This window comes from Nematolebias whitei, chromosome 22, assembly GCF_014905685.2.
Source record: "Nematolebias whitei isolate Nwh7 chromosome 22, NemWhi1, whole genome shotgun sequence".
Lineage (NCBI taxonomy): Eukaryota > Metazoa > Chordata > Actinopteri > Cyprinodontiformes > Rivulidae > Nematolebias > Nematolebias whitei.
In genome coordinates, this window is record NC_056519.1 from 12,435,796 (window position 1) to 12,451,707 (window position 15,912).

Sequence of the window (15,912 nt, forward strand, 5' to 3'; positions counted from 1 at the left end):
TTCTAGAAAGAGAGAAACTACTGATTTGACCAAAAATACTTGTTTTTCCTTCAATTTTTCATTGATTTTTTTTTTGGAGAAAAACGATTCAATACTTATATTTGATTGGTACTGATGTGTGAATCACCAGTATGGGCAATAAACTCAGCTGTTAGTGGGTTTATCATTTCATTCAAAGAGATGTATCAAAATTCTTGTGCTGCAAAACACTGTATTTTGGAATTACCATAAAGATCTAAAACAAAAGCTGATTATCATAAGGTTACCAAAAAAATTTGTTTTTGATAAGACAGCCACACTGAAGTCCATACTCAACAAAAAGCAAAAAAAAAAAAAAAGTACAGCGGGGAAGGATTTTAAGATAACTTCTAAAAAACTCAGTGGCTCTTTATCACAGGTTGATGTGAATGAGTCCACCATGAAAAGAACATTAAATGGTAATGATGTGGCAGGGCTGCAGGACAAAATTGCTACCCGTGCACAGTTTGTTGCAGATCAGCTTTTCAAGCTATTGGAAAACAGAAATCGTGTGCTTTACATAAATGTGATTTTATTTATTTTATTTTTGGAAATAGCAAAGTACAGAAAATGCCTTTTTTTTTTTTTTTTTTTACTGTTCTGAGCTTTCATTCTATTGACAACAAAAAAATGTCCAAACAACTAATACATTTTTAGACTAACATAAAGATAAATTATCTTTTATACATTCAAGTGTTTCAAAGATGTTTATGATGTTGCTTTCAATCAATGTTTAACAGTCAGAGAGTTATGTGTGGAGAAGAGAACCCATTTGTGTCCATTCTCACTTTTTGAAGCAACTGAATCCTCCATTATATCTTTACATCTGATATTGTTTTAAATCAATTCATTCACCACTTCCTACTGATTTTTCTTTTCTTCAGAGGAAAAAAGAGGCAGGATGAACCTTTATATTTGTCAAAAAGAGAAGAAGAGAGAAATCAGGGTAAAGAGAGGCCTCCTCTAAGCCCTTCAGGCTCATGACTCTATGGCTGATCACTCAAGACATCCATCACCCCCCCATTCTTCTACGCAAACTCAACCCATCCTCCTCTCCTGTCATCAAGGCAGCTTTTCATTCATCTTTCCTTTGGGTCCTTGTATCCGTCATCTCACTGACCCAAATCACATGGCCTTTTTATACGTCTTGCACAGGTCAAGTCCATTTACCCCATGTGGTGCTTTCAGGAGCATGCAGGGTTAAGTGTTTTTTTTTCCTTCTGAACATCTGTGCAGTTGATTGATAACCTGCAAGTGTTAGAATGATTCCTCACCACTACCACCCCATCTAGATTATGTGTACTGTATGTGTGCAAGTCCGCATTTAAAAAACAATATTACTTTCAGAAAAATCAGCTTCTTTACTTGATGCATATTATCAATGGTATGTCAATATTGGAACTTTTAAAGACATGTCTTAAAGAAGAGTAAAAAAAAAAAAAACTGGACTGAAAGCTACTGACACAGCTTTTGCTTGAATGTTGAAATGATCAATGTCCACACCTTCTCAGAGATAAGTAGGTTTTACCAGTTTAAGGTGTGAATAAATTAATTAAGTCCATTAATCCTAGCATGGAGCAGTCATTCCAAGATGTATCAGAGTACTTAATGCATGGATATGTGGAAACATGAATGCTTGTGTGTACTAATGCATTTGTCTCTCTCACCTGTGTGATCCGAGGATGGGTGCATTTGCTGTTAAAACCATTGTGCTCCAGCCACTGGTTCTCAGGGAGGGGGCAGTGTTGCTTGAGGGTGCAGCGGTTCTCTCCTTTGCACCAAACGCACCCGAACAGTGGGTCTGCTTTCAGACACAACCCACAGCTTCCACGCTGGGCATCACACTTATAAAGATGGACTGTGCGGGGAAAAAGCAGAGACAATGGAAATAAGATGAGGATGAAAGATTGTGATGACAGGAGAAAAAAAAAAACCTTAGGGCAGGTCATTACAGAAATGCAAATAAATACAAGTACATTTTATTTGGAACAAATTCAGCTAAAACATGAAACACCTAGAAATAACCTCCTACCTAAATCTTATTTCTTCATTTATCATCATCTTCATACACGCCTGCTCCCTCCTCCCGTTTCACTTAGTTTCCTACAATGCTGCCTCCTGTCTCTCGTCACCCACCACACATTTAACATATAATCTCCATGGCAACAGACCAGCCATTTTCTTTTTTAATTGCCATTAGATGCGTGTGTGAAGTGCCCATCAAAAATTGCCCTGGGAGATGCCTCCCCCGCAGGCAAACAAAGGTAGGAGGTGGTTAGAAGAGTGTTCTCCATTTCAAGCTCCTTCTTCCTTCTGTGTAACTTTTGTTGCATCTTTGATTCGGCACTTACGCTCAAGGATATGTTTTGTAGACAGCGTTCGACTCAGACACATGCACACAACTACTTGACAAACTTTGCCTCACAGCACAGTGTCGTTTTAGCATATAATACACTTCAACAAAACAAAACTGCAAGCATGGCACCCCTGCCTTTGGTAAAAAAATTAAAAAGCTGGTTCTGTCAGAGAACTACAACCCCCAGCACTGGAATGTTTTCCTGTCACAGCAAGGATCGCCACTGGCCAAACAGAAGCAGCGCAGCAGCTCAATGCTGAATTCTTAAAAAGCTCAAGAGAACTGTCATGTCACAAATTTTATGATGAGCTGAGTAGTTAAGGGAAATTTTAAAAAAAGGAAAATAAATTAATTAATTAAAAAAAAAAAACCAGCTAATTATGCACCACATAAAAAAACAAAACAAGCAGGAATAGTACATCTACTTTTCTTGTAATAATAATCATTTCGATTCAGACGCCATTTAATTTTTTTTTATTTCTGAATAATAATCATTCTTCATGGTCATTTGCTTTGTTAACACTGCCATTAGGAAATCTATGCTAGTTCAGCAAAAACAAAGCCATTGATAACAGACAGATTGATTGCCAAACTCTCAGTGCAATGTTGAAAAAAAAAAGAAAAAAAAAAAAAAAAGAGTAATATTTAAGAAATTTTAAGAGAATGTCCCTTAAGGAGTTGGAACAATGATGTGTTGGACATCCAGCTGGAAAGAGAGGCTTACAAAAAGAAAGAAAACAAGGATGCGTTAAAGTTAACTACTCTTCACGGTAACATCAGGGAATGGATGCATCACCTCAGCACACCAACCCCCTGTTGCCATGGAGACAGGCTCCAAGAGCAACAATGGGGAAGCAGCAGCTTTACTGTGGACGTTTAAGTCAGTTTTAAAGAGTCTGCGTGGAGTAAATGCACAAGTAAACGGATTCAACTCTTATGTCAGTGCACATGAATTCACAAACGCTTGTGCCTGTTGGAATGCTCACCTTTGTTGTGGGCGGGGTTATCAATGCTGAAATCGCCATTCCAGATGACGGTTAGCTCAACAGGAAGACTGCTCATCTCCATCCCATCATAGAAATACTATAACCATGGCAACCATAGAAGGGAAAATACAGGACAGAGAATATGAGGGTCTTTAAACTGTAATTTATTTACACATTCAAACGCCTCTAGCATTCCAATATCACAAAAGCACCTTATCAACAGGTGACTATATACACAGGAAACACCCACACTAAGTAAAACACACACTGTAGACACCAGAGAGCATTAAAATATTATTTTCAATTTGATTCAGTAACACTAGCAGCATGGAGGGTTGGAGCTAGAATCATAATTTTCTGCTAAATTACAGTTTCCCTCCTTCACAGCTCAATCAAAGTACAATGTTTGCAATGTACTGTGATTACACACACAAATCCCACAGACATCTCAACATGTAGACACTTACACACTCAGAGTGATGAAGACAGACAGGAAGATGGGATGTTATTGTATCAACAGATCATTAGCATCAAGACCAGCATAAAGGCTTTTCATGCTTGCTGTCAACACATTATTCAGTCAGTGGATGGATCGTATTGGAAGGATGACTGTGCAGGGAAGACAAAGTCAGATTTATCTCGTCCCTTTGTACCTGCAAGAACTAAACCTCCTCAGCTGTTAGGGTGTTTGAATGTGACTGTATGTAAGAGAAATAGACTTTTATTGAACAATTTACAGAAATGTAGGAAGCCTGTATAGAGGTGAGTGAAGATGATGATGCATTAACAATACTTAGTTTTAAACACACATACAGTGGTCTTACCGATGTGTTTTGACACTGCACGGAGGAGCTGTTGAAGCGCAGGGCAGGAACTCGGTGCTCATTTCCTTGGATGGTTAGGAGACATTCATACCCTCTCTGTCCAGACTGGGGCTGGGGGAGATTCTTAGCTCGCAAAGTGATGGGCTTCACTACGTTGACTGGCACCAGTATCCTTTCTGCAGGCAGCAACTGGGGACAGCCCTGGAATATATGTATATATAAAAAAAAAAGGTGAGTCACTTTGCTCATGCATAATTTAAATTCAATTAAAATGAAATTATTCTGCACCTCTGGGTTTGAGTTTCTCAGTTTTATAGTCACTTAAAGTGCACAGTAAGAACCAAGATATTACAGTGGAAGAAACAATCAAATTAGGATTCTAGAGGGGGAAATTGGGATAAAGTTTAATTTTACAAAGTTCAAATGTACATAAACACAGAAAGAATAGGAGTCAGATACTAAATAATGAAAAATTTTAGCTGATGACATATTTTTAAGCAATATCTGCAGCCGGTTTTAAAATCCCCGTAAAACTATTTCAGATTGAAGTGTTATTGTAGATTTACCTTTGTGTGTACTGAAAACATATCTTTTAACAAATTACAAACATATTCCAAGTCAAAGGCTGTTGTGTGCATAAATGTTATGACACAAAAACTAAAATAACGGCTTTCTGCATGACAAACTAAAAGCTGGTACACACACTACCAATTCACAGATGTCAACATTCTCATGGTTTAATCAGTGACAGGAAAGCCTAGTACTTCACAAACAATTGATTTTAATGAGGTAACCTCTTAACCGTGTACTGTTTTTAGTCAGTGCTTGATCTGTGAGAGTTCCTGTTGGGATAAGATGGATCTCTTACAGTCAATACCTGTTCACGTTCAATGAGTAAAGGGCCAGTTCAGTAGGTACTCCACTGTCATTACCTTTAGAAGGGGATGATCACATGCCACAATGAACAGGCCACTTGTTTGGAAATTATCCGATTTTCTATTTGTATATCGGAAAGTGTTTTTTTATGTTCTAGTTTTTAAATGGAAAATACATTCCTTACCCAAATCTAGGGTCTATAAACAAGCACAGAATAGAAGTTAAAAAAACTGAATGACAAAAGAAAGGAGAGAAAGAGAGTGAGCCACAAATCGATAAAAGACTTAAATTAAATTTGGATGCAAGTACTGTAGTGCTTAAATATAGAGTAAAGATGATTTAGTTGGTTTAGTTCAGTGCTGCACTTCATTTAGACCTGTCTAAAGCTTTTGATACTGTGGACCATGACATCTTATGCCATAAACTCTCAGACAATGGTTTCTCAGATCGTGCTATCGGTTGGTTTTCTAATTACCTCTCAGATCGAAGGCAATGTGTTCAACATAACGGTACTTCTTCCAGCTATTTAACTGACAACAATGATGTACCGCAAGGCTCAGTCTTAGGACACACCTTCTTCACAATCTACATAAGTAATGTAGGTCAGATTATCCCTGATGCATCCTTACATTTCTATGCCGACGACACGGTTGTTTATTGTTGAGCTAAATCAGTTGCTAAGGTTTTTTTTTCCAGCTTTTACAGTCTGCATTTGACATCATCCAGTCAGATTTGTTCCATCTCAAACTGGTACTAAATGCTGATAAAACCAAAGGGATGTTGTTTTCAAACAGGAAGTCAGTGCCAGCAGTCCTTCCTTCTATTTTATCTACAAATGGTGTTTCTATTGAGTTTGTCGATTCTTACAAATCCTTGGGAATCTTGGTCGATGCACATCTCTCTTTTAAGCCTCATGTTGAAAACTTAGTAAATAAATTGAACGTAAAATTGGGTTTCTTTTTCAGAAATTGATCTTGTCTAACTCTGAACGTTAGGAAACGCCTTTTAACTGTTACATTCCTTTCGTCCGTTGACTATGGTGACATTATTTACACGAATGCTCCTGCAAGCACCCTGCAGATGTTGCACCATGGTAGACAGGGTGCACCAAGATTCATAACTGGCTGTAACTACCATTCTCATCACTGTAATCTGTATTCATTAGTCAACTGGTCCTCATTAACTTCACACATGGACTCTCACACTGGTACATTTTTGTTTTAATACTGATGATTATGGCATACAGCTCATGAAAACCCAAAATGCCTGTCCCAAAAAATTAGCATTTCATGAAAAGGTTCTCCAAACAAGCTATTAACCTAACCATCTGAATCAACGACGTAACTCTAAACACCTGCAAAAGATTCCTGAGGCTTTTAAAAACTCCCAGCCTTGTTCATTACTCAAAACCGCAATGGGTAAGACTGCCGACCTGACTGCTGTCCAGAAGGCCATCATTGACACCCTCAAGCAAGAGGGAAAGACACAAAGAAATTGCTGAACGAACAGGCTGTTCCCAGAGTGCTGTATCAAGGCACCTCAGTGGGAAGTCTGTGGGAAGGGAAAAGTGTAGCAGAAAACGCTGCACAACGAGAAGAGGTGACCGGACCCTGAGGAGGATTGTGGAGAAGGGCCGATTCCAGACCTTGGGGGACCTGCGGAAGCAGTGGACTGAGTCTGGAGTAGAAACATCCAGAGCCACCGTGCACAGGCGTATGCAGGAAATGGGCTACAGGTGCCACATTCCCCAGGTCAAGCCACTTTTGAACCAGAAACAGTGGCAGAAGCGCCTGACCTGGGCTACAGAGAAGCAGCACTGGACTGTTGCTCAGTGGTCCAAAGTACTTTTTTCGGATGAAAGCAAATTTTGCATGTCATTCAGAAATCAAGGTGCCAGAGTCTGGGGGAAGACTGGGGAGAAGGAAATGCACCCACAGTCAGTGATGGTCTGGGGTGCCATGCCAGCTGCTGGTGTTGGTCCACTGTGTTTTATCAAGGGCAGGGTCAATGCAGCTAGCTATCAGGAGATTTTGGAGCACTTCATGCTTCCATCTGCTGAAAAGCTTTATGGAGATGAAGATTTCATTTTTCAGCACGACCTGGCACCTGCTCACAGTGCCAAAACCACTGGTAAATGGTTTACTGACCATGGTATTACTGTGCTCAATTGGCCTGCCAACTCTACTGACCTGAACCCCATAGAGAACCTGTGGGATATTGTGAAGAGAAAGTTAAGAGACGCAAGACCCAACACTCTGGATGAGCTTAAGGCCGCTATCGAAGCATCCTGGGCCTCCATAACACCTCAGCAGTGCCACAGGCTGATTGCCTTCATGCCATGCCACATTGAAGCAGTCATTCATGCAAAAGGATTCCCAACCAAGTATTGAGTGCATAACTGAACATGATTATTTGAAGGTTGGCGTTTTTTGTATTAAAAACACTTGTCTTTCATTGGTGGGATGAAATATGCTAATTTTTTGGGACAGACATTTTGGGTTTTCATGAGCTGTATGCCATAATCATCAGTATTAAAACAATTAAAGACCTGAAATATTTCAGTTGGTGTGCAATGAATCTGAAATATATGAAAGTTTCATTTGTATCATTACATTATGGAAAATAATTACCTTTATCACAATATGCTAATTTTTTGAGAAGGACCTGTATCTCCTCCTACATGTCACTTCGTCAGTGCAGCTACAGTGTGCGCGCTCAAGACATCATTACCTGCAGTGACTCCTCAGTGCGGACTGAATTTGGAAAAAGGACCTTCACTTCTGTAACACCTTGCAAGAAGCTCTGAAGCTCTTGACTTTGACCTCCGTAAGGGATTTAAAACTACTGTTAAGTTCAATGCAAAAATCAATGCAGACATGTTTCTGTTTTTAGTATTTTACACCATTTTATAATGTAGCATGTTTTTTTTATTTTGTTTTATATCACTTGTTCCATTTACTTTTCACTTTATATGCTTTTATATGAATGTTTATTGCAGTGTACCTCATCTGTGTTTTTTGTTTAACACAGATCTCTCTTGTAGATGAGTCCTCGTGATTCAATGAGACTAACCAGTATAAATTAAGGTTGAATGAATGATGATGATGAATGATGAAAGAGAACAGGTGAAAAAAAGCCAGATAATAAAAGGACAGTAAGAGACATCCATAACCACTGTGAAACAGACTGACAGACAACAGTTAAAGGTGAAGACGGCGACAAAGCAGAGCAAGGACAGTAAACAAAGAACAGTGCTTTTTCCTGAGCACTTTGCAAAGTGTTTCATGTTTTTGCCAAAATGAGGTAGATAGGACGAGACAGCTAAGCAGGCAAAATGAAAGACAGGTACGGTACTACAAAAGAACAGAGTAACGGAAAGAGGCAAAAACACTATTAAGAATATGTGACGGGGAAGCTTTAGTGTGTCAAAGAGAGAAGTGAGGGTGAAAAGAAAGAGCAGATAAGAGGAGCCCCCTCATGGATATAGCAGGGTAGAAGAGAGTGAGGAGGGTTGAAGCATAGCGCACATTGAACTGTGCGATAACACTTGTTTGAAGTTCATTAAAAGCCACTTGATTGGGGATGCTGAGTGAATGACTGACTAGTGAGTGACTTAATATTGTGGAGTGAGAGAAAGAGAGAGAACGAGAGAGGGGGGAGTGCTCTGTGACACTATTCACAAAGTCATTATAGATAAATGACACACAGAGGGAGTGAGTTCAGTGGTGGAGGAGAGGAAGGTGGCGGTGCAGGCGTGCATGTTTGCTCTTCCATATCTCATTTTCCTAAGAATCAGGGTCATATTTGGAAAACAAAAATGAGCAGAAGAGCAAAGAGAAATGGAATTCATTTTTAATCACGTCTCTTCCAGTTAATACATTTGAACAATGGGGGCGATAAATCTGATCTGGTTTGTGAAAATGAAGCCATATGAAGCACTGGAGTCTGGCTCAACACAGCAACGAAGTCAAATCTTCAAGACAGATCTACACTGACGGTGGCATAAGGTGTGGTGACAACAATCTATACACATTAGGTACTTCAGTAAGGTGTGGGTGTGTTAGGGTCAAAGATCTGGTTAGAAATGTTCAAGCACACAACTATATTAATTTTAAACGTGTTAAAATAACAATTGTAATAATTGTGCATTCAAACTGTTTTCCATCGTTCTAGTGATCAGTAGTTGCAAGTGTGACAAAATATGAATTCATGCTGCTGCAAAGTACAGATATTTCTTAGTACTTTTCCATTAAAAAAGAAAAAAAAATACACAAAAAGTCACAAAAATATCATGGAATTGAAAAAAAATAATTATAAACTAATGAAAATCAGTTGCTTTTGAATTTTGTGTCACTGGAATTTATAAAATTGCTAATGAAACTGGTCAAACAATGAAGTGGTAAGTTTACACACACACACACACACACACACACACACACACACACACACACACACATATATATATATATATATATATATATATATATATATATATATATATATGTGAGGGGCCATCTTGGATTTTGATGTGGCCACCCAATTTTCGATCGCGACCTTTCTTGCACCTAGAAGCTGTTACATTTCAAAATGAAAGTCAGCACATTGCTTATTTTTGACCCAATAATTTAATGAAACTTTATTTTTAAGCAATTTTAAAACTAGAAAGCATAGTTTCCTTAAATGATTGTGGTGGCCAGTTTATATAAATATATGGTGGTAGCCAGCTTGGATTTGGCATGGCAACTTAAATTTTAATAGGGACTTCTTCTTTTTTTACACCAGATGCAGCCACACACCAAAATGGAAGTTGGCACTTGCTTATTTTTTCAAATTATAAGGCTCACAAGATTTGCATAAATGCAACAATGATGACAACCATCTTTGTAACATTTTCAAAAAGAAACTTTTTTAATGCCTGGATATAGTCACACACTAAAGTGGATATCAGTGCCTCACTTATTTTGCCTATCTGATTATGCACAGACAGACAGATGAATAGTATTTTCAATTCCCCCTATTCACTTCGTGACGGGAGACAAAAAGTAGTCACAGTTCTGTATCATGGTGTGTACCACACTGAACATAGACCACAGAAAGCTAAAGAGAGAGTTGGCTTAAGAACTTTGAAAGAAAGTTATTGACAAGCATGTCAGTAGTAAAAGCCATTAGACTATCTCCAAGCAGCTTGAAGTTCTTGGGCATACAGTGGAACAGATTATTCAGAAGTTTAAATTCACAGAACTGGAGACAACCTCCCTGGATGTGGTTGAAGAGAGAAACTGATGACAATTGAAGAGATAAATGACACTTAAAGATAATTCAAGGAACACAACAACATCCATACAGGATAACGGTGAACTCCAAAGTAAAGGTACATCAGTGTCTGATCAGAACATCCCTTGTTGAATGGGCTAAAGTGGATTTAGCGAAAGATGACTGAGGAAGAGATTGAATCATAAAAAAAGCAAGATAGGAATTTGTAAAAAAAAAAAAAAAAAAGCATGTTGACATGCCACAAAGCTTTTGTGAGAATGCCTTTTGGACAAGTGAGAAAAAAAAGGATCTTTGTGGCAACGAGATACATCAGCTCTATGTTATAAACCCCAAAACACACAGCATACTCAAAAGGAACACTGCAAGTGAAACATGGTGCGTTGCTGCAACAACCACGGGATGTTTAGAATCTGTGCAGGGTCTGATTGAATCTGCTTTTTAAAATGTATCCTCAAAATGTGCTTCCCGGTGTCAAAGCCAGCTTCAAGTTGCAAGTCTTCCAACTGAATAATAACCCACTACACAGCTAAAAACACATAATAATGGCTCAGAACAAAACACTACTATTCTGCAATGGCCTTCTGAGCCTTGATGTAAATCTTACCGAACATCTATAGAAGCTCAAACATGCAGTTGGAACCGTTCAAACCTGAAACAGCTGGAGCAACTTGCTCACAAGGAGTGGGCTAAAATACCTGTGGACAGGTGTAGCAGTCTCATGGAGAGCCACAGAAATAAGCTGATTGAAGTGATTAACTCCAAAAGATCTGAATCAAAAGATTAAGTTATAGTCATCATCATTTTTTCAAAACTAGTTTCATTAGTGTTGTTTTTTTTTTCAATTAAAACTGATTTTCATTAGCTGATTTTTAGACATATTTTTCATCATGTTTACTTTTGTCAGTTTCAATTTATTTCAGTGACTATTATAAGTTTTTTTCTTCTTTAACAAAAAGATACATACAAAAATGTCTGCTGCTTGTGTATTACAGATGACTCCACACATTCAGACCTAAATAAGATTGTAACTTTGTCATTCACTTATGCATTTGACTAACTAGCTATACTGCTTTGTGGTGTTTTTTTTTTATTTTTTATACTTCCTTTAACTTCCTTCCTTTTGTCATAAATAAGCTCTTTTCGGAAAGCATCAAACTAACTAAAACAATAATTTTTATTCAAACATCAATTTAATTTGCAATTTCCAGGCCTCTACACATTCAGCAAAATACAGACCTTTTCCAAAAATTAGAATATCATGGAAAAGTTTTTTAACTTCCATAATTCAATTCAAAAAGTTAATTTTTAATAGATGATAGATTCAGGGCCCACAATTTAAATGATTGCAAGTATTTATTTGTTTATTTTTACATAATTTGGGCTTCCAGCTCATGAAACCTGCTAAAACAGGATTTCAAAAAATTAGAATACTGTGGAAAAATTAGCCCAAATGTTGCAGGGCATGAACGTTTAAACTGAGTGTGACACTAACCATCTACTAAACTCAAAGCACCTGCACAGGTTTCACCAGGTGTCATTAAATTGCTTCAGTTTGGTTCAATTGTCTCAGTTTGGTTCAATATGGGGAAGACTGCAGACATAACTGGCCAGAAGACCATCATTGATACCCTCCATAGGATGGGTAATCCACAAAAGTTCATAGCTAAGGAGGCTGGCTGTTCACAGAGTGCTGTGTCCAAGCATATCAATGGAAAGTCTAGTAGAAGGGCAAAATGTGGCAGGAGAAGATGTACCAGCGAAAGAGATGACCGTGGGCTTCAGTGGATTATCAAACAGAAAAGATTCCAGAATCTGGCAGAGATCCAGAAAGAGTGGAATGAGGCGAGAGTCACAGCTTCAAAAACCACCACAACCAGACGCATCCGGGAGATGGTCTACAACTGTCTGGTTCCTCGATCCACTTTTCCCATGAAAGTAAAGTGTGCCTTTCATTCAGAAATCAAGGCCCAAGGGTTTGGAGGAAGAAGGATGAGGAACAGTCTATATTGCTTGAGGTCCAGTGTGAAATATCCACAGTCAGTCATGATTTGGGGTGCAATGTTCGGTGCAGGTGTTGGTAAACTCTGCTTTCTTAAATCTAAGGTCACCGCAACAGTCTACCAGAATGTTTTAGAGGACTTCATGATTCCTTCTGCTGAGGATCTGTATGGAGATGCAGATTTCATCTTCCAACAGGACCTGGCCCCTGCCCATGCCACCAAAAGCACCAAAACCTGGTTTGATGCCATCACAGTGCTCAACTGGTCAGCCAACTCACCGGACCTAAACTCCATTGAGAATCTATGGGGTATTCTCAAGAAGAAAAGGAGCACCAGACCCAACAACAAAGAGTTGACAGCAAGCATCAAGGAAATCTGGGCTTCCATAACTCCCAAGCAATGCCACAGGCTGATTGCCTCAATGTCACGTCGCATCGAGGCAGTCTCGAGGCAACTTTCCAATGACATGCTTGGACACAGCACTCTGTGAACAGCCAGCCTCCTCAGCTATGAACTTTTGTGGCTTATCATCCTATGCATCTTTGCATCGTTTACAATCTGTCCAGAACGCAGCAGCTCGTCTTTTAACAGCAACTAAAAAACATGAACACATAACCCCTGTCCTGGCTTCTCTCCACTGGCTTCCTGTCCACTTCCGAATTGATTTTAAGATTTTATTGCTTGTTTTTAAAATCTTAAAAGGTCTGGCCCCGTCATATTTATGTGATCTCATTAACATCTACACTCCAGTAAGAGCACTCCGGTCTACCAACCAGTTCCTCTTAGATGTCCCCAGATCCAAACTTAAATCCAGAGGTGATTGGGCTTTTGCGGTTGCTGCTCCAAAACTGTGGAACAGTTTACCTGAGAATTTAAAGACCGCTCAGACTGTTGATACTTTTAAATCTTTGCTCAAGACTCATCTGTATTCCTTGGCATTTCATCCACGCAGAGTCTGAGAACAAGTTGAGCTGATTTTATTGTTGTTATGTGTTGTTTTTATTGTCAACTTATGTTTTTGAGTGGCACTAGATGCATTTTTACTCTTTTTTTAAATTTTTAACCCGTCTTAACTGTAAAGCACTTTGGTCAGCTTTTGTTGTTTTTATGTGCTATATAAATAAATTGACATCGACATTGATAAGGGAAGGTCTACCTCAATCCAAGGAGTTGGATTGTGGAATGGTCTAGAGAGTGATGTGAAAAATGCCAAGTCAATGTGTACATTTAAGAAAAAGATCAAAACCGAATTGTTAAAAAAGTATATAAGAAGTAGCTTAGTGTGTTTTTGTATTAGAATTAGAAAGTTATTCATTTTGTTCTGTTACTTGAAAATTATTGTGATTTAAATAATTGCTTGAAAAAAGGGGCAGATATAATAAGATTTTTTCTTCTTTCTGCTGCCTTTCATTTTAAATCTTTTGTATCTTTTTTATATTGTTATGGAATTGTTTTGTACTTTTTTAAAATTAATAAACTTTATACCATACCATACCATACATTGATTAAGGCAAAGGGATTCCCAACCAAGTATTGAAGACTGACATATCGTTTTGACAGTACCATATTTTGATTGATTTGTTGTGACCCTAATTTTTCTCTTTTTTCCTGCAAAAACAGAGTAGTGTGGGCTGGTGTCTTCACAGTATTCTAATTTTTTGAAATCCTGTTTCTGGGAGTTTCATGAGCTGGAAGCCCAAATTATGTAAAAATAAAACAAATAAATACTTGAAATCATTTAAATTGTGGACCCTGAATCTATAATTTATTAAAGATTAACTTTTTGAATGGAATTATGGAAGTTATACAACTTTTCCATGATATTCTATTTTTTTGGAAAGGGTCTGTAAACCCATGCAGACTTATTTTCTATTAATAGGTTACTCCGGTTCAAACCCCAGTCCGGGGGCCTTTGTGTAGAGTTTTGCATGTTCTCTCTGTGCATGCGTGGGTTTTCTCCGGGTACTCCGGTTTCCTCCCACAGATCAGAAACATGCATGTTAGGCTAAGTGGTAACTCTAAACTGTTCCTAGGTGTGAGTGAGAGAGTGAGTGGTTGTTTGTCTCGTTTGTCTCTGTGTCCCTGTGATGGACTTGCGACCTGTCCAGAAGTGTCCCCCGCCTCTCGCACAGTGCTGGACATGGGCACTTGCGACCCCCGCGACCCAAATAGGAAGAAGGGGGTAAAGATAATGGATGGATGGATATTTGCATTTATTATTTCACATCTGAGAATGTTGGTGTTAAGTCTTCTTAAACCAATGCTGATCTGACTTGAAAGATCCAGGAAGAAAGTAGGTAGGTTCAACTCACTTCATCTTAATAACGAAATAAAATGCAGATTAATAGTTGAGTTTTAAATGTTTTTAAATTGCATAATCAAACCATATGAATTCATAATCGTTTAAAATTGTATATGTATAAATGCATACATATTCTAACATGATAAACTATGAATTAACCATTTTAAAGCATTTGACCATTCATTCTATTTATTTATAATAGTTTAGATATTTCTTCTAAAGTTTCCAATACATATAATTTTTATTTGTATGTAACCAAAATACCTAAAAAAATAATTATTTTAAGCCCTCAAAAAGCTTTTTCCTCAAAATTAATCACTATAAATTATATGTATGTAACTCAAGGATCAAATAAATAAAAGTAATATTTAACTTGCATGATTTATTCAAAGATTTCAAAATAATACGCTGTAATCTAATTCACAATATATAAAGACTAAATGTATAAATTAAAGAGTCTCAAAACAGCATTAGGTCAACTCAGCTCAAATCCCAACAGTATTAAAATGTAAACTAAACAAACACAGAGGGTCTACGTGCTAAAATTAGCTCTGACTGCACTAAAACCACCTCAGTCTACTGCACTGTTTACCACATAAGTTTGCTTGTAGGCTGTAAACAGTTTGACAGTTTTACTGAGGCTGCTACTCACCTTCTCCATGTTGTCACAAAGGATCACACACCTGCATTAAGAATCTAATCAGAACCACTGTATCTACATGCATAGTTTAGGCTAGAGCGCCCCCTCTGTCTGAACTATGTAATTGTACACAAACTAATGGTTCGAAGGAAAATGAGTTAACATGAGGATGAAAAGACAAAACTGTCATTTGACACAATAGTTGATTTAGCTAAAGAAAGTTATTTTTCTTTACCCAATTAGGGTGTTTTTTTATTTTGTGCACTTGTTTGAAATCTGTCTGTCAACAGCAACACGCCCTTGGCTCAGATCTGACAACACTGCTCATTCTTTTGATATTAATATCTAATTTAAAAGCAATGTATTTACTGATAGTGAATTGTATGCATATACACACATGCATGCAATTCCCACGTGCACACAAAGAGTAGCCCAAAGTCTTGGAGTCCCATTAGAGTTTAAAATAATCATCACAGCCAGAGAACATTGTGTGCATCATCTGTCCTCATTACAGCATGTCCAAAAATGAAAAATGTCAAAATGCAAATTTTACCGTCGTTGACTGTACATGCACATATATTTAAAAATTCATAAATGTCATCAATACTTTTTACTCAAAATTTACATCCCCCCCCC

The 15,912-nt window shown here is 37.9% G+C and overlaps 2 protein-coding genes across 2 annotated transcripts in view; both read right to left on the reverse strand.

The window, feature by feature from the left end:
* Positions 1–1,784, reverse strand: part of LOC119428401 (plexin-A4) — a 54,162-nt gene extending 52,378 nt beyond the window's left edge. The window contains exon 1 of the mRNA XM_037696081.1: positions 1,686–1,784. The gene's annotated coding sequence lies outside the window, so the exon portion shown is untranslated. The remainder of the gene's footprint in view (positions 1–1,685) is intronic.
* A 2,152-nt stretch (positions 1,785–3,936) lies between these two features.
* LOC119428485 (plexin-A4) overlaps positions 3,937–15,912 on the reverse strand; it is a 60,591-nt gene continuing 48,615 nt past the window's right edge. The window contains exons 8-9 of the mRNA XM_037696166.1: positions 4,185–4,385; positions 3,937–3,969 (exon numbers count right to left, since the gene is read on the reverse strand). Coding sequence (XP_037552094.1) covers positions 3,937–3,969; positions 4,185–4,385 — 234 coding nt within the window. The remainder of the gene's footprint in view (positions 3,970–4,184; positions 4,386–15,912) is intronic.